Here is a 22,142-nt window from a genome sequence, read left to right as displayed (position 1 = left end):
TGAACTCATTTATTAGTTCTGATTGTTTCTTGGTATTGATTTTTTAGGATTTTCATTATATAAGATCATGCCATTTCATCAACGTAAATTTTGAATGCAGAGTTAATCGGTCAATAATCAGTCCCCAAATAATTATTGACAAGATTAGTTGAATTTCTTATGGATCCACAGCTTTTCTTGTTAACCAGGTTATACAGTCCTTTAAATATGTCTTCCCACATCCAAAGAGGTATGGCTGCTTGGTTTTAAACCCACCATTCCAAAATACTCTGTCACTTTGGAAACAGATTATATTCTAAAGGCATTACTGGTAAGGGAATCAACCCTGAAAGAGTGGTATTCATAGTACTGATTTGGTCACAAGAAAAAGCCTTGTTTGTCTTATTCCTCTCGGGAATAAGATTTTCTCCTGTCCCCTCCCTGGACCTTTGCAGTGTGAGTTACTGTATTTTTACACAAATAGCGCACATGTCCTGCTTTTTTTTGCCAACTGTGAGAAATTAGCATAGTGCACTTATGAAAATACCTGGGGGGGGGGAAGGGGGCAGGTGTGGTAGGCAAAAAAAAAAAAAAAAGAATGTGCGTGTTATTTGTGTCAAAATACATTAAATGCCCATATTCTGTGTCCTCACAGAAACCTATGTTACCTTTCTGACACTCTGTTGAAATCATCCGTTTTAAGTGTTTTTCATCCCACTTAGCTTTAAGCTCCATGAGAACAGGGACCATGGCTTATTTACTTCTATTTCTCCAAGAAATGGCACTATGCTTGGCGCAGGCTAGACATTCATTCATTCATTAATTCAGTTATTGTGGGCCAGATGCTGTGCTTGATACAGTGATGATCAAGACTGTTCCTTTCTTTGGGGAGTTTTAATAGTCTAACGGTAAATTCTGACATTAAGTAGTTACAAGGGTAATGAGTGCAACACAAGGGGAAACAAAGCATGTTAGTTATCTGTAGCTGTATAACAATATTACCACAAATACACATTTATTCTTTCAGTTCCTGTGGGTCAAGAGTCTAGTTATGACTTAGCTGGCTGTCCTCTTCAAGGTTTCACAAAGCTGCAGTCGAGGTGTTAGCCACAGCTGCTGTCTTGCCTGAGGCTGAACTGGGGAAAGATCTGCTCACTTAGTTGTTGACAGCGTTTAGTTCCTTGCAGGCCACTGAGCTGAGGGCCTCATGGCAGCTTGCCTCTTTACAGCCAGCAAATAAGAGAGTGTCCTAGCAAGATGGGTTACAATCTCATTTAACATTATTATTTTTAGATGCAGTTAATCTTTTTTTTTTTTTATTTAAAAAATTAAGGTTGCAGTCACCTTTGCCATATTATATTGATTAAAAGCAAGTCACAGATCTTGCCCACACCCGAGGGGAGGGAATCATATAAGAGCATGAACACGAGGAGGTAGGGATCATGGAGGCCCCCAGAGTTATCACATTACAAGTTGCAGTGGGAATACAAAAAAGCCATAATCTGATTTAGGGAGGAAGGATGGTCTCACTGAGAAGATGAGGTTAAAATTGAGACCTAAAGGTTGTATAGGAGTTAGCCAGGCGAAGGAGCAGGTTGGAGATGAGTATTCAGGCAGAAAGGGGTACCTATGGGCGAGAAAGTCTGAGGTGCAACTGAGGATCTGAAAGAAGTTCAGAATGGCTAGAAGAGGGTCAGGGAGAGATTGGTAAGAGAGTTAAGTAGAGGCGAATTGTTGAGGGCATCATGCGTATTAAGAATTTTGCACTTTATTTTTAGCAGGGGGTTTATGTGCTCTGATATGTGTTATAAAAAGATCGCTTTGACTGCAGCGTATCAGAGGAATTGGAGAATATAAGAATAGATTGTTTGGCAGTGGTCAGGGTGAAAGATGACGTGATGTGACTTGGCCAAGGGAGGTGGTAAGGGGATGGAGAAGAGTGAAATGATTTGAAATACTAAACATGTGTTTTACCAACTTAAATATGCTTGTAAACAATTGAGAAATATTTAGAAGGTACAATCTGCAGCATTTGGTGAACGGTTGGACAGGATGATGAGGTGAAAGGAGGACTCAAAGTTTGGGAGGATTCCAAGTTTGAGGAACCTGGTATTTGGAACATAGGAGGAACCCTAACGGAGGAGCACATTTGATTCCAAGGTGGAACAGGTTTGGACTAGGGTTTGAGGTACTTATGAGATCAACACATGGAGATGATCAGTAAGCAGTTGCTTATAACCATCTGGAATTCAGGAGATAGATCTGGCTTGGAAATGCAGATTTAAGAGCCATTAGCATAGAGTAACTGAAGCCATGGATATGAATGAGATTGTACAGGGAATGTAAGTCTGCTGATACTGAAAGAGGGCCTGGGACCAAGCATTGAGAAACTGCAACATTTAAGGGTTGAGTAGAGGAAGAAAGAGCTGACAAAGGAGCCTGAATAGGAGTAGCAGGAGGGGTAGTAGAACCACTGTGCACATGTATCTGTGTGTTAGTAAGAGTGATGAAGAAATCTAAACCTAAGATGAGCACAAGGTTTGCCTTCTTTTCACTGTACCCTGTATAACAATGTTCATCTTGTAGTGTTGCAAGAATCGGATGAAATAAATGCAGTGCGTAGCACATCAAGCAAAAACATCAAGCAGCTATTGTTATTTTCTCTTTCAGTTTCACAGGGCAATTCAAAATTGATCCTAGATCAGCTTACTATTTTTTAGATGTGATTTCACTTGTTTTTCAATTTACATGCATAGCTTATTGGTTAGGCAGGGACTTGGGGAGAATTTATTTGCAGATTTTAGGGCTCTCTCTCTTTGTGACTTCTTGCCTTCCAGCATTTACCCCCTAACTTTCTGGCTGCCCTACCTTTCTTGAACTCTTTAAACAAGGTGATTTCATTTTTGATGGTTATAGGAAATCAAATACTTGTTTTCTTAACATCATTGTATTTTTCATAGCTTTATTGACCACTCCCTCCTTTTGCCTCCTGTGTACTGTGCACAGACTCTTTATCTGAGCAATGTTATATGTTATGGCTTTTGTTTACCTGTTTACCTTCCTCTAGGAGAGCCAAACGCCCTGTGCTTTTCATCTCTGTATCTCTAGTACCTGTCACAGACTCTACTACATAAAGGGAACTCACTAAATATTTGTGGCATGAGAGAAAATCATGTGTGTGTGTGTATAGTATAAGAATATATTGATTGATGGGCTTAAGAGGCAGTATAGCGGAGAGAAACTCTGGAACTGGCCTGCCTAGGATCTACCACTTATAAGTTTTCTGCCCTTGGGCAACTTGCTTGACTTCTGTGCCTCAGTTTCTGCATATGTAAAATGGAGATAGTAATAGTATCTACCTCTTGGTATTGTGGAAATCCTGGTGGCATAGTGGTTAAGAGCTACAGCTGCTAACCAAAAGGTTGGCAGTTCGAATCCACCGGGTGCTCCTTGGAAAGTCTATGGGGCAGTTCTGCTCTGTCCTATAGGGTCGCTGTGAGTTGGAATCGACCCGACCGCAACCGGTTTCATGGTATTGTTGAGAAAATATAAAGCACTTGGAACAGTGTGTAGCACATAACACACCATATACGTATAGGACTAGTTATTATTATTCCTATTAATATATGTAGTTAATATCTATTGAGTTCTTTGTGCTAGGAACTGTGTTAAGAACTTGTATATATTATCTTGTTTACTCCCCAGAAACAATCCTGTAAATTAGCTGGTTATACTTCTGTTATACAAATGAGGAAACTGAGATTCAAAGATGTTTAGTATCTTGACTAAAATACACATCCAGTAAATGGTGCAGCTAGGATATGAATTCCTATTTACCTAATTGATGAATAGGAGATTGCATCTAATTTTGATCTAGTATAGAAGAAGGAAATAGATTGTTAATTTTTATGTATTCATATATCATATTTGTGGAATAGATACTGTGTATGTATTGCATTTTTATAAAGTTCAAACCGATTAGGTTTGTATGGCAAATACACAACTAGTTATATCAGATAGAGGCTGAAGTTCCCACTCTCTTTTCTCCCCCAAACCATTTTCCTAAATTGACAGTGCCATGTCTGGAAATGCCAAGCTGTAAGAAACAGTAAACTTTCCAACTAAAAAAGCCAGATATCTGCCACCTGCTCGGTACTGAAAAATTGATTTATTCACATTCATGGTTATACATACATTTATTTAACACACATGGTTTATTATTCAAATGCTGAAATCTGTAGTAGTTGTGACAGTTGTGCTATAAAGAAAGGAAGGAGAGCATTTTAGTAAGTGAATGTTATTTCGTTCTGAGATGTTTTGTTTTTGTACTTCGAAAGGTAAAGATTTTGTGTTCTCTGGTATCTTTTTGTTTGCTTTGTCTGAGGATTAAGATGCTGGATCTCAAAATGCTAGTGTTACTGCCATGGTCTCAGTGCCCCCAAATGTACCAAAAACTGACTATAACTTGAGAAATTTACAAGAGGGTGAATCTTTTCTCTCTTAAATGTGATCAGTGTTGCAGCCTGAATCTACAAATACCTCAAGGGTTTTTCTCAAATAGTCTGTATTTCATTTCATGGTTGTGTTTGTGCCTTTCTATATGCCTCTCTGATACCACACTGGAAAATGTGTTTTCATTGGCATCGCCTGTGATCCAGTTCTAACAAGGTGAAAGGCTTGCATGTTTCAATAACCACTGTGTCAGAAGAGTTAAACTTGGAGGTAGATAAAGCAGCTTTAGTAAGATGGTTAAGAAGTAGGTCGTGAGGATGACGTGAGGTAGTATGTACTCTATCTGCGGGGGTGAAGGTGAGGAGAAAGCCTTTTAGACATTTCAGCTTATTGGTGTTCAGAGTTTTGCTCTGAGATGTCAGTATGTACCAAGGCCTTTTGGGGGACAAAGTAATGGGCTCTGGGAGTGAACTGAAAATAACCCATGAGCAAAAGACTAGTGTGTGTATGTATATATGTGTGTCTGCCTGCTTGTCTCATATCAAACCAGCCATTGCAAAATTGAACTGCCCCACATAGAAAGTTAAGGTAACATTCAAAATCCAGAATGGGGTTAAGGAAGAATGAGTAGAGAAAACTCTTAAATGCATAGCTTTGACATGAAAGCAGTATTATTTAGGAATTGAGCAGGATTTTTAACCATCAGAAAATGTTTTGAATGCTAGAAACAGTCAAGGAAAAAGGTATGGATAGGGAAGACTGGAGCAGTAAGGACTGAACCTTGAGAAGCACCTTTATTTGGGAGAGGATGTGGAGAAGAAGGAAAAGAAATAGCAAGAGAGGCAAGCAACAGTCAAAGATAGGTTCATAAAGATCAGGGAAGCTGCTAAATCTACAATTCCAGGGGGCTGAAATCATACTGCCGGGATTTACAAAAAGAGAGAATAAAGAAGAAAAATAACTTCCTTTCCTACCCCTCACCTCTTATTTTTAGAGTTTAGCACTGAAAGGGCTGGGAGAAGAAAGCAGGTAATAGTTCAGTGCTTCTGAGGGCCCTGTGCCTTGAACATGGTCTTTGTTGCATTGTCCTATTGCCTCTCTTGCTAAATTTGCTAAACTGCTTCTTGCTACATTTCCTATTCTTTTGCAACTCCTTTTGAGGTATTGAGGGGTTCAGAGAGGGAGCTCTCCTTGAAGGTTCTGTGTTCTAGGGTATGTAAATGATGTGTTTAAAATGAGACTCCCGTATTTGTTATCACAGGTATACTTAAGGTTTACACACAAGTTTGTGATTTTAGCTTTTGGTCTTATTGAGTACATTTAAAAATGGCTTCAGAGCTGATGTGGAAAGCTGGGCTACTAATCAGTCAAGAATTTTGCAGATGTCTCTTAATGGGCTGAGCTCAGCACTAGATAACATTAAGGAATAATTTATCATAGCAGATTTTACTGTGTGCATATTTCTGTGCAGGATATAAAAGAAATATCTCCTAAGGTCCTTCACCTTAACTGATAATCCAACTGGAAAAAATGCAAGCACGCCAAGTTGTATATGTAACTTGGATTCATTCAGTGCATAGAGGTTATTTATGTAAATGATATGATATACATGCTAACATGTGAAGCATGTTCTAAAAAGTTGATTGTATAGTGTATTATTTTGCAGTGAGCAGAGCGAGAGGGTTGGTTGACTCTGCCTTTGTGATCTCATAGCACTCTAGTGATACCTCTTTTCCAGTATATAATAAACAATATAATTACTTGCTATCTTGTCTCATTAAGTCTTTTATTTACTCAGAAGATATTTAGTTAATGCTCATTAGTTATAGGATATTGAGCTAGGTGTTAACTAGTTAACAGTTGCTGTTGAGTAATTTCCAATTCATGGCAACTTGCTAGGGATAGAGAAATAAATTAAGATTAAATTCTGCCCTAAAAAGCTCTTTGCCCAGGGTGGAAGACAAGAAATATCGTTAAAATACAGTATCTGCTAAAATAGAGCCTTTAGCGCAGGCATGATATAGATAGCTAGCTATCTGTCAATGAAGAACCAGTTGCTGTCAAGTTGATTCTGACTCCTGGCAACCCCATGTGTTTCGGAGCAGAACTGTGCTCCATAGGGTTTTCGGTGGCTGATTTGTCCAAAGTAGATCTCCAGGTCTTTCTGCCAAGGTGCCTCTGGGTGGACTTGAACCTCCAATCTTTGGATTAGCAGCCAGACATGGTGGTTACCATTTGTGCCACCCAGAGACTTCCTCTATGTGTGTGTGTGTATGTGTGTATTAGAGAGAGAGCGAAGGCTTTATATATTACAAGCCTATGTTGTTAGATATATACAAGATCATGATTATTATTTCTTGGTAGAATTAATTATTATATAGTTATAATTATTATATAGTGTCCACTCAATGCTTTTTTTCTTAGGTCAGTTAGTCTCAGTTCTGTCATGCCAATAACTTTGTGTTGTCTGGGTTCCTGTTCTGGTTCTGCCATTTACTTAGATGTATGATCTTGAGAAAGTCACTTACCCTTTCTGTGTCTCAGTTTTCATAGCTTTAAAAATGAGGATGTTAATAGTACCTACATCACAGGATTACTTTGGGGATTAAGTAAATTAACATATATAAAGCAGTTACAGTAGAACTTAGTATGTAGCAAGTGCTATAAATGTTAGCTATATTATTGCTTTTTATTTATAATTTTTTAATGCACTTTTAACTACCCTGAAATGAAATTGATAGGTAATTTTGTTTTCTAATGCTCATAATAAAAAAAAAATGATACCCTAACAATATGATAAAGAAAAAATAAATGAAAATTAAATTACTAAAGTATAGTTTTCAATATGCAATTTTTTTGGCATGTCTTGTCTAGAAGACATAATGAAGCAGTCAGATGCTAAACTCTTATGAATAAGTTTAGATTTAAGAGAAGACCATCAGAAGCCACTCCACGTAAGAAGGAAAATTAAAGAGCAGAGAGAGATGCCAGTATGTTAACCAATCCAGTGGGCTAGTGTAGTAACCAGCCAGGCTTATTTGTATGTGATAAGAGAAGGAGAGAGTAACTTCAGTTGAGATAGGATAGTTTGCCAAGACAAATTACAGATGGATGAAGGAAAGAAAATGAGGAATGCATCTTTGCCAACTTTACCAGAATGTTTCTTTGTAAAATGCTCACTTAATGTTGAATGTTTCATTGTATCATTTGGGAAAAAGAGTTGGCAGAGTAAGCACGTTGATAACTTTATTTGTGGGTGAAGCAAAAATGAATTTTTGGCTTATATTTGATATTTTGAAATAAAGACTAAATACTGTAAGTCCCCATGAATGTGAAAGCTGCGAATGGGTTCTGATACAGGTGTATTGAATTGGGGATTCAGATACCAGGAGCAACATTTGCCATTGATGGTCTGATTTTCTGAAATTTTAACCAATTTTTGATGTTCTGAAAAAAACAAAAAGCAATTTTTCCACAATTTACGAGGTATTTGGATTCCTGGAAAGTTCTGTGCATCTATTAAAACCATACAAGATTACTTTGTTTTTATGTAAAATGGAGTTAGAATCCAAGTTCGGGTCATTATAAATATATTCTTCATTTACATGAATGTCTTTCAAGATATTTGAATTTCATACAGCATGTGGGGCTGTGCTCCCTTCTGCAGCACTATCCTGCAGCATACAGGATGTCTAGCGTCTCCAACCAGCAACATTCCCCCTCTTCATTGTGATAACCAAACACTTCACCTGAAAACTTCCAAAACACTTTCTAAGTGAGGTTTTATAGCCTCTGTTGAGAACTACCAAACTCTATTTTGCCAGGTATTAATGTTACGACACCAGCTTATCGTGTATTTATTGTACACTCACTGTAACTTCTTGTCTAGAAGTCCTAAGCCGCTTATTTAATAGTTAACTTTATGGTTAATTGCTCTATAACTCATGTTATTGTCCTTATTGCTATTTCTGTTTCTGTTAACTGGTCAGGTGTTTATGCTTTTCTCTCCCTCTAGAAAATAAGCTTCCTGTCTCAAGTTTTAATCAGTTAAATTCAGCAAACACTTTTGAGCAGTCAACTGCTAAATGCTAGACACTGTGCCAGAGAAGAGGTTCTCAGCTTGGTTTCATACCACACTGCCAAAGGTGAAGTGTATTGCATGCAATTTGCTTTTTGTTATTAAAAATGGTTAAAGTACCAACATATGCAAATAATTTAATTTTAAAAATATAAATTAGAGCTTAATTAGAGTCACCTTTGTATTAACTGTCACTCTCACTTGCATGTCAGTATGTATGCTTTCTTGAATGGAATAAATTTTTTTTTTTAGAGATATGGACATGTGATTGTATATAACCTGTAACCTAATTTTTCCATTCTAGAGTCTCTAGTGAGCAGCCTACTAATGTCTATCATAGTTTTATAATTATTGCCATGCTTTTTTTTCCTGCAAAATTTTTTTCTATTTTGACAAAAATCTAGACTTGTCCATATGAGAATATGTGGTATGTGTCAGGATGTGTGTGGGCTGGAGGGAGGGAAGATGGAATTGCTATTCTGAGGGATAAGAAATGAACAAGGCAGTTCTTGCCTTTAGGCGTCTAGGGGACAGATAGACAGGAAGCCTAACAGCACGTAATATGCAAATGCTGTAATAGAGATCAATAAGGACAGAATGCTCATCTGACTTTTCTTGAAGTAAAGCGGGATTTTCTCAGAGGATGTGATAGTTCCTGCATAATTAAAAGGAATTTGTTAGGAGATTGGGATGGAAGGGCGGGAATTGAGGATTGCATCCAGGCAAGGAGAATAGCATGATCAAGGCAAGGAAATGTGAGAGTATAGTGTTTTTGGAGAGAATTCTAAGTAGTATGTAGTAGTTAAAGGAGAGTAAGGGAGGATACAAAGGCAGTTGATGGGCTTAATTTTGATAAGGAAGAGCCACTGAAGAATTTTAAGCAGGAGAGCAACTAGATAACTTTGCAATTTTGAGGCACAGGGGAGCTAGAAGAGCTGACAAGCTGATGTCTCATGCTGATCTGCAGTCTTCAGCATTTAGCGCAGTACAGTACCTTCTGGACGTTGTTACTGTTGTTAGGTGTTTTCGAGGCAGTTCCGACTCACAGTGACCCTGTATACAGCAGAACGAAACACTGCCTGGTCTTGTGCCATCCTCACAGTCTTTGCTGTGCTTGAGCCCATCACTGCAGCCACTGTATCAGTCCATCTCATTGAGTAAGGGTCATACTGTATTTTGCTGTTTGTCTACTTTACCGAGCATGATGTGCTTCTCCAGGGACTGATCCCTCTTGATAACATGTCCAGAGTACATGAGATGAAGTCTCTCCATCCTTGCTTCTCAGGAGCATCCTGGCTGTCCTTCTTAAGACAGATATGTTTGTTTTCCTGGCAGTCCATGGCATTTTTTCAATATTCTTTGCCAACACCATAATTCAAAGGCATCAATTCCTCTTCGGTCTTCCATATTAATCGCCCAGCTTTTGCATACGTATGAGGTGATCGAAAATACCATGGCTTGAGTCAGGCACATCTTAGTCCTCAAGGTGGCATTTTTGTTTTTTAACACTTTAAAGAGGTCTGTTGCAGCAGATTTGTCCAACGTAGTATGCCATTTGATTTCCTGGCTGCTGCTTCCCTGGGTGTTGATTGTGGATCTAAGTAAAATGAAACCCTTGAGAACTTTAGTATTTTCTCCATTTATTATAATGTTGCTCATTTGTGAGGATTTTTGTTTTCTTTATGTTGAGGTGTAATCCATACTGAAGGCTGTGGTCTTTGATCTTCATCAAGGCTTCAAGTCCCGTTCGTTTTCATCAAACAAGATTGCGTCATCTGCATATCGCAGGTTGTTAATGAGTCTTTCTCCAGTCCTGAAGACCCATTCTCCTTCATATAGTCCAATTTCTCAGATTATTTGCTCAACGTACAGATTGAATAAGTATGATAAAAAGATACAACCCTGACGTACACCCTTCTTGATTTTAAACCACACAGTATCCACTTGATCTGTTTGAACGACTGCCTCTTTGTCTGTGTACAGGTTCTATGTACAGGGCACAATTAAGTGTTCTGGAATTCCCATTCTTTGCAGTGTTACCCATAATTTGTTATGATCCACACAGTCGAATGCCTTTGCACAGTCAGTAAAACACAGGTAAACATCTTTCTGGTATTCTCTGCTTTCAGCCAAGATCTAGCTGACATCAGTAATGATATCCCTGGTTCCATGTCCTCCTCTGAATCCAACTTGAATTTCTGGCAGTTCCTGTTGATGTGCTGCTGCAACTGCTTTTGAATTATTTTCAGCAAAATTTTTCTTGCATGTAATATTAATGATGCTTCTATACATAAGACAATAATATTTGCTACTGTTTGAATGTAGCTGAAAAATGAAAGATTATCAGTCATTTCTAAGTTGCATGTACACATCTTTAGTTTGTGGCTTGTACCTGCTGTTTGCAGATCTTAAAGTTATCTTTACCTTCAGTTTTAGTTTTAGGATCTGTTCTGAACCTTTGATCAAGGGGAGAAAATCTGTTCTTGATTATTGCATACCTAATGCCACTTTATATTTTCTTTTATTGTACTTTAGATGAAGGTTTACAGAGCCAATTAGTTTCTAATTAAACAATTAATACACGTATTGTTTTGTGACATTGATTGCCAACCCCATGACATGTCAACACTCTCCCCTTCTTGATCTCAGGTTCCCCATTACCAGCTTTCCTGTCCCCTCCTGCCTTCTCATCTTTGCCCCTGGGTTGGTTTTCCCATTTAGTCTTGCTCGTTTTATGGGCCTGTCTAATAAATCTTTGGTCAAAGGGTGAACCTCAGGAGTGACTTCAGTACTGAGTTAAAAGGGTATCTGGGGACCATACTCTTGGGGATTCTCTAGTCTCTGTCATACCAGTAAATCTGGTCTTTTTTTGTGAGTTTGAATTTTGTTCTACATTTTTCTCCAGCTCTGTCCGAGATCCTCTATTGTGATCCCTGTCAGAGCAGTCGGTGGTGGTAGCTGGGCACCATCTAGTTGTGCTGAACTCAGTCTGATGGAGGCTGTGGTAGTTGTGGTTTATTAGTCCTTTGGACTCCCTTATGTCTATGGTTTTCTTCATTCTCCTTTGCTCCTAACAGGTGGGGCCAATGGATGTATCTTAGATGCCTGCCCATAAGCTTTTAAGACCCCAGACGCTACTCACCAAAAGTAGCATGTAGAACATTTTCTTTATAAACCATGTTATACCAGTTCAGCTAGATATCCCCTGAGACCATGGTCCCCAGTAATTCAGTCCCTCGCGGAGCTTGGATGTGTCTGTGAAGCTTCCATGACCTTCCTTGCCTTGGTCAAGTTGTACTAGCTTCCTGAGTGTTGTGGCCTGTCTTACCCTTCACCAAAGTTACCACTTATCTATTGTCTATTTGGTATTTTTCCCTCCCTACCCCTCCCCTCCTTCATAACCATCAAAGATTGTTTCTTTTTGTGTGTAAACCTTTTCGTAAGTTTTTATAATAATGGTCTCGTACACTGTTTGCCCTTCTGTGATTGACTTTTTTTACTCAACATAATGCTTTCCAGATTCATCCATGTTGTGAGATGTTTCACAAATTCATCATTGTTCTTTATCGTTGCATAGTATTCCAGTGTGTGTATGTACCATGGTTTGTTTATCCATTCATCTGTTGATGGGCACTGAGGTTGTTTCCATCTTTTTGCTATTGTGAATAATACTGCAATGAACATGGGTGTGCATTTGTCTATTTGTGCAATGGCTCTTATTTCTCTAGGATATATTCCTAAAAGGAGTGGGATTGCTGGATTGTATGGTATTTCCATTTCTAGCTTTTTAAGGAAGTGCCATATTGTTTTCCAGAATGGTCGTACCATTTTACATTCCTACCACCAGTGCAGAAGAATTCTAGTCTCCCCACAGCCTCTCTAGCATTTATTATTTTCTGTTTTTTTTTGATTAGTGCCAGTGACATCAGGGCGAGATGGGATCTAATTGTAATTTTGATCTGCTTTTCTCTAATGGGCTCGTGATCATGAGCATTTCCTCCTGTGTCTTGTTAGCTGCTTGGATATCCTTTGCCTATTTTTTAATTGGATCATTTGTCTTTTTGTTGTAGAGGTGTTGGATTTTCTTGTAGATTTTAGAAATTACAGCTTTGTTGTATTTGTCATAGCCATGGATTTTTTTCCCAGTCTGTAGATTTTCTTTTTATTCTTCTGGTCAAATCTTTTGATCAGTATAAGTGTTTAACTTTTAGAAGGTCCCAGTTATCTAGCTTATCTTCTGGTGTTTGTGTATTGTTAGTTATGGTTTGTATCCTGTTTATGCGGTGTATTAGGGCCCCTAGCGTTAACCCTATTTTTTCTTCTATGATCTTTATAGTTTTTGGTTTTATATTTAGGTCTTTTTTGGGGGGGGGGTTAATCCATTTTCAGTTAGTTTATGTGTGTGGTGAGGTATGGGTCCTGTTTCATTTTTTTGCAGATGGTACATATAGTTCTGTCAGAACTGTTTGTTAAGAAGACTGTCTTTTCTCCATTTCATAGACTTTGGGCCTTTGTCAAAGATCAGGTGATTGCAGGTGGATGACTTCACCTCTGTGTTCTCAATTCTGTCCCATTGGTTAATGTGTCTGTCATTGTACCAGTACCGGGATGTCTTGACTACCGTAGCTGTTATATATAGTAGGTTCTGAGGTCAGGTAGTGTGAGTCCTCCTACTTTATTCTTCTTCAGTACTGCTTTACTTATCTGGGGCCTCTTCCCTTTCCATGTAAAGTTAGTGATTAGTTTTTCCACCTCTTTGAAGAATGCTGTTAGCATTTAGATTGGGATTGCATTGTATTTGTAGATTGCTTTGGGTAGAACTGACATTTTCACAATGTTGAGTCTACCTATCCATGAGCATGGTATGTTTTTCCATTTATGTAGGTGTCTTTTGGTTTCTTGCAGCAGTGTATTGTAGTTTTCTTTGTACAAGTCTTTTACTTCCTGGGTTAGATTTATTCCTAAGTATTTTATCTTTCAGAGGGCTATTGTAAATGGTATTGTTTTACTGATTTCCTTTTCAAAGTTCTCTTTGTTGATGTAGAGGAATCCAACTTTTTGTACGTTGATCTTGTATCCTGCGGCTTTACTGAATTCTTCTATTAGTGCCAGTAACTTTCTTGTGGAATCTTTGGGGTTTTCTATGTATAGGATCATATCATCTGCAAATAGGGATATTTTTACTTCCTCCTTACAAACTTGGATGTCCTTTATTTCTTTTTCTTCCCTTATTGCTCTCTCTAGCTAGGACTTCCAGCACAATGTTAAATAGCAGTGGTGGTAAAGGGCATCCTTGTCTTGTTCCTTTTCTCAAGGGAAATGTTTTCAGTATCTCTCCATTAAGAATGATGTTGGCTATTGGTTCTGTATAGATGTCCTTTATTATGTTGAGGAATTTCCCTTCTATACCTATTTTATTGAGAGTTTTTTTTTTTTTTTTAATCAGGATTAGGTGTTGGACTTTGTCAAATGCCTTTTCTGCATCGATTGAGGTGCTCATGTGATTCTTTTGTTTTATTTATGTGGTGGATTACGTTGATTGATTTTCTAATGTTGAACCATCCTTGCATACCTGGTATGAATCTTACTTGGTCTTAGCATATTATTTTTTTGATACGATGATGAATTCTATTGGCTGAAATTTTGTTGAGAATTATTGTATCTATAATCATGAGAGATCTTGGTCTTTCTTTTTTTGTGGTGTTTTTGCCTGGCTTTGGTATCAGGGTTATGCTGGCTTCACAGAATGAATTTGGAAGTATCCCTTCCTTTTCCTTGTTCTGAAATAGTTCAAATAGCACTGGTGCAAGCTCTTCTCTGAATGTTTGGTAGAATTCTCCAGTGAAGCCATCTGGGCCAAAGCTTTTTTTGGTTGGGAGTTTTTTTTTTTTTTTTTAATTATTAATATTATTACTTCTTCAGTCTCTTCTTTTGTTATGTGTCTGTTCAGATTTTTTAGCTCAGTTTGTGTTAGTTTGGGTAGGTAGCGTGTTTTGAGAAATTTGTCCATTTTCTCTAAGTTTTCAAATTGTTATAGTTTTTCATAGTACTCTGTTAAGATCCTTTTTTTCCCCTGTTGGATCTGTTGTAACGTCCTCCATTTCATTGCATCGTCTCCTGTTTTTCTTTTGTCAGTTTGGCCAATGGTTTGTTGATTTTGCTGATTCTTTCAAAGAATCAATTTTTGGTTTTGTTGATTTTTTTCTATTGTCTTTCTATTCTCTATGTCACTTATTTCTGTTCTGATCTTTGTTATTTCCTGTTTTTCTGGTGGCCATGGACTTCTTTTGCTGTTCTCTTTCTATTTGTTTATGTTGTATAGCTAATGTTTTGATTTTGTCCCTTTCCTTTTTGATGTGTGCATCTACTGCTATAAATTGACTTCTGTGCACTGCCTCTGCTGTGTTTCAGATGCTTTGGTATGATGTGTTTTCATTCTTGTTTGATTCTAGGAATTTTTTAATTCCATCTGTGATTTCTTCTATTACGCAGTGATTTGTAAGCAGGGCGTTATTCACGTTCCATGTATTTGATTTTTTTTCCCTTGCTGTTCCTGTTATTAATTTCTACTTCGATGGCATTGTGATCAGGGAAGATGCTTTGTATTATCTCAGTGTTGTGGATTTTGTAGAGGGTTTCCTTGTGGTCTAAGATGTGGCCTATTCTGTAGAACATTCCATGTGCATTGGAAAAGAATGTACATGTCACTGCTGTTGGGTGGAGTGTTCTGTATATGTCTCTGAGGTCAAGTTGGTTGATTGTGGCCTTTAGTTCTTCTGTATCTTTGTTGAGTTTCTCTCTAGATGTTCTGTCCTTTACCAAGAGTGGTGTGTTGAAGTCTCCTACTGTTATTGTGGAACTGTCAATTTCCCTTTTCTGTGCTGTTAGAGTTTGTTTTATGTATTTTTGAACCCTATCATTTTGGTGCATAAATAATTATTATGGTTACATCCTCATGGTGGATTGTCCTTTTAATCATTATATAATGTCCTTGTTTGTCTTTTATGATGGGTTTTGTTTTAAAGTCTGTTTTATCTGAGATTAGTATTGCCACTCCTGCTCTTGTGTGCTTGATATATTTTTTCCATCCTTTGATTTTTAAGGTATTTTTGTCTTTGTTTCTAAGGTGTGTCCCTTATAGACAGCGTATTGATGGGTCCTGTTTTTTTATCCATTCTGTCACTCTTTGTCTCTTTATGGGTATATTTAAGCCATTTATGTTCAGTGTGATTATTGATGGGTGTGAGTTTATTACTGTCATTCTGTGATTTTTTTTTTTGTGGTTCCTTGTTTTCTTTGTTCTCTTACTCTCTTGTGCTAAATTTGTTTTGTTTGTGGATTTTTTTTTTCCATTTCTCTTTTTTTTGTAGATTTAGTGTTTACTGAGATTTTATATTTTTCTTCTTTATTTAGATGAGTAGGTTTGCTAACTTTCTTTGAGGGTACCTTGAAATTTACCCTTATCTTCCAGTCCTTTATTACTTGAAATCAGCTTGACTTCCTGTCCTTTTGAAATCTCTATACCTACACTGTTTTTTCCCTCTTTTGTTGTTCTGACTCTGTTGTCATTTACTGATTGACTTCTCTGATTCCCCATTGTAAATCTTTTAGTTTTATCATTGAGACTTCATTACCTAGGTTGGTATCTGGCTGATGCACTCCTGTGTCCTGGATTCAGGTTGTCATCTGATGTTGTTGGTTCTCTAACTGAAGGACTCCCTTTAATAATTCTTTTAGGTTTGGTTTGGTTTTTACACATTCTCTTGAGTTCTGTTTGTCTCGAAACGTCCTAATTTTGCTATTATATTTGAGTGAGAATTTTGTAGGATATATTATTCTTGGTTGGAAACTTTTTTCTTTCAAGGTTTATATATGTCATCCCATTGCCTTCTTGCCTGCATGATTTCTGCCAAATAATCAGAGCTTAGTCTTATTGTTTCCCCTTTGTGTGTGACTTTTCATTTTTCTTGAGCTGCTCTCAGGATTCTTTCTTTGTTTTTGGTTTTAGCAAGTGTGATTATGATATGTCTTGGTGATTTTCTTTTGGGGTCTATCCTATATGGGGTTTGTTGAGCTTCTTGAATGGTCACCTTTTCATCTTTTATGATATTAGGGTAATTTTCTATCAACAAACCTTCAATGATCCTCTCTGTGTTTTCTCCTCCTGTTCTGGAACTCCAGTCACATGCAGACTTTTGCTTTTGATTGTATCCCACATCATTCTCAGGGTTTCTTTATTTTTCTTCATTCTTTTCTCTGATTTTTTTTCCTCAAATAAAGTGGTACCCAAGCATTTGTCTTCAATTTTGCTGATTCTGTCTTCCATTGTTTCAGATTTGCTCCTAAAGCCTCCTGTTGCACTGTCCATTTCTGAAATGTTGTTGTTTATCTTTTGAATTTCTAGTTGCTGTTTGTGCATGATTCCTAGTTGTTTGTTTTGACATTTTGGTCCTGTATTATTTTCTTGAATTCTTCCATTGCTTTTGTCTGTGTTTTCCCTGATTTTATCTATATCTTCCATGATTTTGTCTATTTTTTCCTTGTTTTTGTCTGAGTTTTTCTTCATCTCTTGTAGAGCCTTGAATATTAGAGCTCTGAGTTCCCTATCAGGTAGTTTCAGTGCCTTTTCTTCTACTGGAAGGTCATCTGATGCTTTATTTTGGTTGTTTTCTGGGATCACCTTGTCCTGATTTTTTATGTTTTGATATTGTCTGCTGTCTTCAGGATATTGAGGAATTATTTTCTTCATTTATTGATTATAGATTTGTTTGTTTTGTCCTGCTTTTTTGTTTTATTTGGTTATATGTGGGCAGGCTTGCTGGGTGTGCTTTGTTCCTTGCTTGTCTGTGGGCAGGATGCTTCTTACCACCTTGTCCAGGTGGACAGGGCTGGTCGCTAAGCTGTGGTACAGCAGGGCAGGTCCAGTGTGGGAGAGGGGTGGGGATGGGTCATTTGCAAAATGTACTGGGGCTGACAGGGTGGGGCAGAGGGCAGTGCAGGGCAGAATCCCGTGGTCCACACCTGTGCTGCTTGGAGGTATGGCATTTGGTGCACTGTGCAGATCGGCAGGAGGGAGGGGAGAGGATGTGATGTGTGGAGCTAAGTGAGTGAAAGAAAGAAGAGAGAGAAATAGAAGAAAAAAGAATAAAATGAAGGAAAAAAGTGAATAAAATGGTGGCATGGTAGGATTTGATGAATGAGGATGGGGCGGACTTGGCAAGGCTGTGTACTGGTGGCGGTCTTGCCAAGAGGTGTGGCCTGGCCTGTTAAGAAAGGGTGTGGGTGTCACATGGGGCTAGTTGAGCAGGGGAAAGAGAGGAAAAAAAAAACAGCAACAACAATAACAAAAATAAATGTGGTGCTGGGAGTGCTAACTGTTGGGGGTGGGGTGGGATTGGGGTGGTGGCAACTTGATGTCTCTTTTGTTGAGCATCGTGGCAAGGCCCCTCAGGAAGGGGCATAGGCAGTGTAGGGCCTTGATGGGAGAGAGAAGGGGAAAGATAAAAAAAAATGTGGTGCTGAGTGAGCAGGCCTGTGGGGACAACACATACCTGGGGAGGCCTTGTGCCTGAGGCTGTCTAGCTGAGCAGACAGCACAGCCTGTTGAGAAGGGGTGGAGGTGGCACATGGGGCTATGTGGGTAGATTAAGGAAAAGGAGGGAGAGAGAAGAAACAACAACAGCAAAGAAGAAAAAACTAACAAACAAAAAGAAAAAAGGAATAAATGTGCTGAAGTACTCTGCCAGTGTGGGCAGCGCAGATCCGGGGAGGCTGTGTGCCGATGGCTCTCTAACTGAGTGGTGTGGCACAGCCCTTTAAGAAGGGGTAGGGATGGCACAGGGGCTAAGTGGGTGGCAAAAAGGAAGGGAAGGAAGGGAGAGAGAGAGCAAAGGAATGGAAAAAAAATAGCACTGAGGGAGCTTGCCAGTGGGGTGGCATGGACCCGGGAGGTGGTTCTCTAGCTGAGTGGTGTGGCACAGCTCATTAAGAAGGGGCAGGGATGGTGCATATGGCTAGGTGGGCAGGAGAAAGGAAAGGAAACAAAGGAGAAAGAGAAAAAACTATCTGCATTCCTTGGTGGCTGAGGTCCAAAATGGCGAATTGGTGCTGTGTTAGCTGGTAGGGAACTTCCACTCTATAGCTCTCCTTGTCCTCTGTTCCCTACCAACTTCTTATTCTACATGTTGCTTAGTTGTGTTATTTATCCCTTCATTTGATCCTTAGGGTTCCCAGATTGATGTTTGTATCTGTTTTAGTTAGTTTTTCGGGTCTTTGCTCTAGAGGGATGGCATTGTGTGTCTGTCTGCAGTGCCCTGTTGGCTTCACCTCTCCACTTTATATTTTCTTAGTGACTGTGATCACTTAGTCACTGGATGGCACAAATGGTTAAACACTTGGCTGCTAACCAAAAAGTTCAGAAAGGTTGGGAGTTCAAGCTCACCCAGAGGTACGTTGGCAGAAAGGCCTGGAAATCTACTTCTGAAAAATCAGCCATAGTCACATTACTGCCCTGACACATGGGGTCGCCATGAGTTGGAATCAACTTGACAGCAACTGGTTTGGTTTTTTTTTGGTTAAAAGAAAACACCTGGATAAGTAAATGATTCAGTGACCCACAGAAAGTATATTGAAGTATCATTTAACTGTTACTGCCATTGTTTTCACTGGGGCCTTATGATATGCTAGGCTTTACCCTAGGCACTGAGAAACAAAGTTGAATACAAAATAGATCCTGGTCTCATGGTGCCTTATAGCCTAGTGAGAAGGTATTAGTTATAGTCATCAACTATGAGATGAGTGTTATATTGGTATTATGAATGTAATTCTGAGGTAATAGAAAGAAAGTAACTAAAGAAGCCTTCAGAGAGGAGTTTTTTTTTTTTTTTTTTTAATGTAGGCTTGAAAAGTAAGTAGAATTTGGGGGGCTAGAGGAATGGAGAGGAAGAATATTTTATGCAGATGAAAGACATATGACGGTGAGTTATGAACATGTTGGGCATCCTGTCTTGTTTAAAGAAGTGGGGTGGGGGGTTTGTTTTGTTTTTTTAAATTAGTTTGAAGCACACATTGTTTAACCCTGAATTTTCATACATTTTTAAATATATCAAACTTTCTTAACAGCTATCATTTTGTTAAAAACTCAGGATAAAGACCAGACTTACTGGTCCGATAGAGACTGGTGAAACCCATGAGACTATGGCCCGTAGACACCGTTCAAACTTGGAACTGAAATCTCTGCCAGAGATCACATAATAGCTATACAATAGACAGGCCTATAAAATGAACAATAACACCAGTGAGGAATGTACACCTCAGAATAATCAACTGTATGAGACCTAAAGAGCAGCATTTGCCCAAAAGCAAAGTTCAGAAGGTTGGTGGGGGCAGGACGGGTAGACACGGGGAAGCCAAGGAGGAAGTGAGGAGAGTGCTGACATATTCGGAGGTTTACAACAAAGTCACAAAACAACCTGTGTACAAATTGTTGAATGGGAAACTAATTTGCTCTGTAAATTCTTACCTAAAAAAAAAAGACAAAAAGCAAAACAAAACAAAAACAAGCAAACAAACAAGAACTCAGGGTGACAGTTTTCAGATGATTAAAGAAAAAGAAGAGTGACTTTCAGGATGGAGAGCCATTACTAAAACACAGATGTCTTCTGTAAATAGAGTTGGAAAAATACTGTCAGTGAGTTCTTTGTATATAAATGTTTCTTTTTACTTATCCATGCAGGATCTGAAAAGGAAAGCCAGTTCTCTTTCATCAGTCACGAGGTGCATGACAACAGAATCATTGATGCAGTGGGAAGAGGGTTGGGTTCCAAATCTCCCTGAGTGATCTAGAAGGAGGGGAGAGGCAGCCAGTGTTCTCCCTTGGTTTTTCTGATCAGGGTTCCTGAGGCTCCGAGTGTTTTTTTTTTTTTTTTTCTCCCCTGTCTAGTCTAGTCACTCTGGAACATCATTTCTTTGAGTTCTAAGATGAACTGTGATGTCCTATATTAATAGATATGCTAAGTTTCTAGCGCTGTTGTCATTTGAAAGGAATTTATAGAAGTTGAAGAGTTAAGTCAGTTGTCATGTTTTCTGTTGGAATTCCTACTTGGCCAAGTAGAACATACTGAAATAATACTCTTAAAGCCATAGGATGATGACATTTCTGCATAGCAGGTCTGTATTGTGTAAGATCTGAACTGAAATTTTTTTTTTTTTAAAACTGGAAAGTAATGAGGTCCTTGGGACTTCGTTACTTCATTTTTCTACTGCCTCATTCATATTTTTTGGTAGGAATACATAGATCTCAGTGAATAATTGAGCTTCTTTTGAGTTGCTGTTGCTAGTTGCTGTCGAGTCGAATTGATTCCAATTCATGGCTACCCCATATGTGCAGAGTAGAACCATAGGTTTTCAAGGCCGTGACCTTTCAGAAGCAGATTGCTAAGCCTGTCTCCTGAGGTGCATCTGGGTGGGTTCAAACTGCCATCCTTTCAGCTAGTAGTGGAGTGCTTAACTGTTTGCGCCTCCCAGGGACCTCTTCTGGGTAAGGGAACTAAGTGTTTTCTCTGGTGCTTTTATTTTACTACTACTAAGACCATATTTAAGGTGCCCTGGTGACGAAGTGCTTAAATGTTTGGCTGGTAGCCGAAAGGTTGGCAGTTCGAACCCACCAGCCTTTCTGTGAGAAAAAGATGTGACAGTCTCCTTCCATCAAGATTTACAGCCTTGGTCCATAGACATATCCAAAATCCCTAAGGGACTGAGTTACTGGGCTGAGGGCTGGGAACCATGGTCTCGGGTGACATCTAGCTCAATTGGCATAACATAGTTTATAAAGAAAATGTTCTACATCCCACTTTGGTGAGTAGGGCCTAGGGTCTTAAAAGCTTACGAGTGGCCATCTAAGATATGTCTACTGGTCCAACCCCATCTGGAGCAAGGGAGAATGAAGAAAACCGAAGATAAAGGGAAAAGATGAGTCCAAAGGACTAATGGACCACTACTACCACAGCCTCCACCAGACTGAGTCCAGCACAACTAGGTAGTGCCTGGCTACCACCACCAACTGCTCTGATAGGGATCACAATAGAGGGTCCCAGACAGAGCTGAAGAAAAATGTAGAACAAAATTCAAACTCACAAAAAAAAGACCAGACTTGGTCTGAGGGAGACTGGAGAAATCCCAAAAGTATGACCCCTGGACACCCTTTTAACTCAGTACTGAAGTCAATCCTGAGGTTCACCCTTCAGCCAAAGATTAGACAGGCCTGTAAAACAAACAGTAGCACATGTAGTTCAACCACGTATACGAGACTAAATGGACGCACCAGCCTAGAAACAAGGATAAGAAGGCAGAAGGGGACAGGAAAGCTGGACAAATGGAAATGGGGAACCTGAGGTCAAGAAGGGGGGGAGGGTTTTGACACGTTGTGAGGTTGGCAACCAATGTTACAAAACAATATATGTATTAATTGTTCAGTGAGAAACTAATTTGCTCTGTAAACTTTCACCTAAAGCACAATAAAAAAAAAAAAAATTTACAGCCTTGGAAACCCTGTGGGGCAGTTCTATTCTGTCCTACAGGGTTGCTATGAGTCAGCATTGACCCAACAGCAATGGATTTGTCGTTTTATTTTTTT

The 22,142-nt window shown here is 38.8% G+C and overlaps 1 protein-coding gene across 6 annotated transcripts in view; it reads left to right on the top strand.

Annotated features, from left to right (window-relative positions):
* TESK2 (testis associated actin remodelling kinase 2) overlaps positions 1-22,142 on the top strand; it is a 160,568-nt gene that overhangs the window by 48,810 nt on the left and 89,616 nt on the right. Inside the window, exon 2 of one of the 6 annotated variants that reach the window (XM_023554661.2) lies at positions 8,447-8,576. The exons of the other annotated variants lie outside the window; for them this stretch is intronic. Within the exon in view, the coding sequence (XP_023410429.1) occupies positions 8,517-8,576 (60 nt within the window). The 5' untranslated portion in view covers positions 8,447-8,516. The remainder of the gene's footprint in view (positions 1-8,446; positions 8,577-22,142) is intronic. 6 annotated transcript variants of the gene reach the window in all.

This window comes from Loxodonta africana, chromosome 3 (assembly GCF_030014295.1).
Source record: "Loxodonta africana isolate mLoxAfr1 chromosome 3, mLoxAfr1.hap2, whole genome shotgun sequence".
NCBI lineage: Eukaryota > Metazoa > Chordata > Mammalia > Proboscidea > Elephantidae > Loxodonta > Loxodonta africana.
Note: the sequence above shows the minus strand (reverse complement) of the source record. Positions and strands in the feature narration are given on the sequence as shown.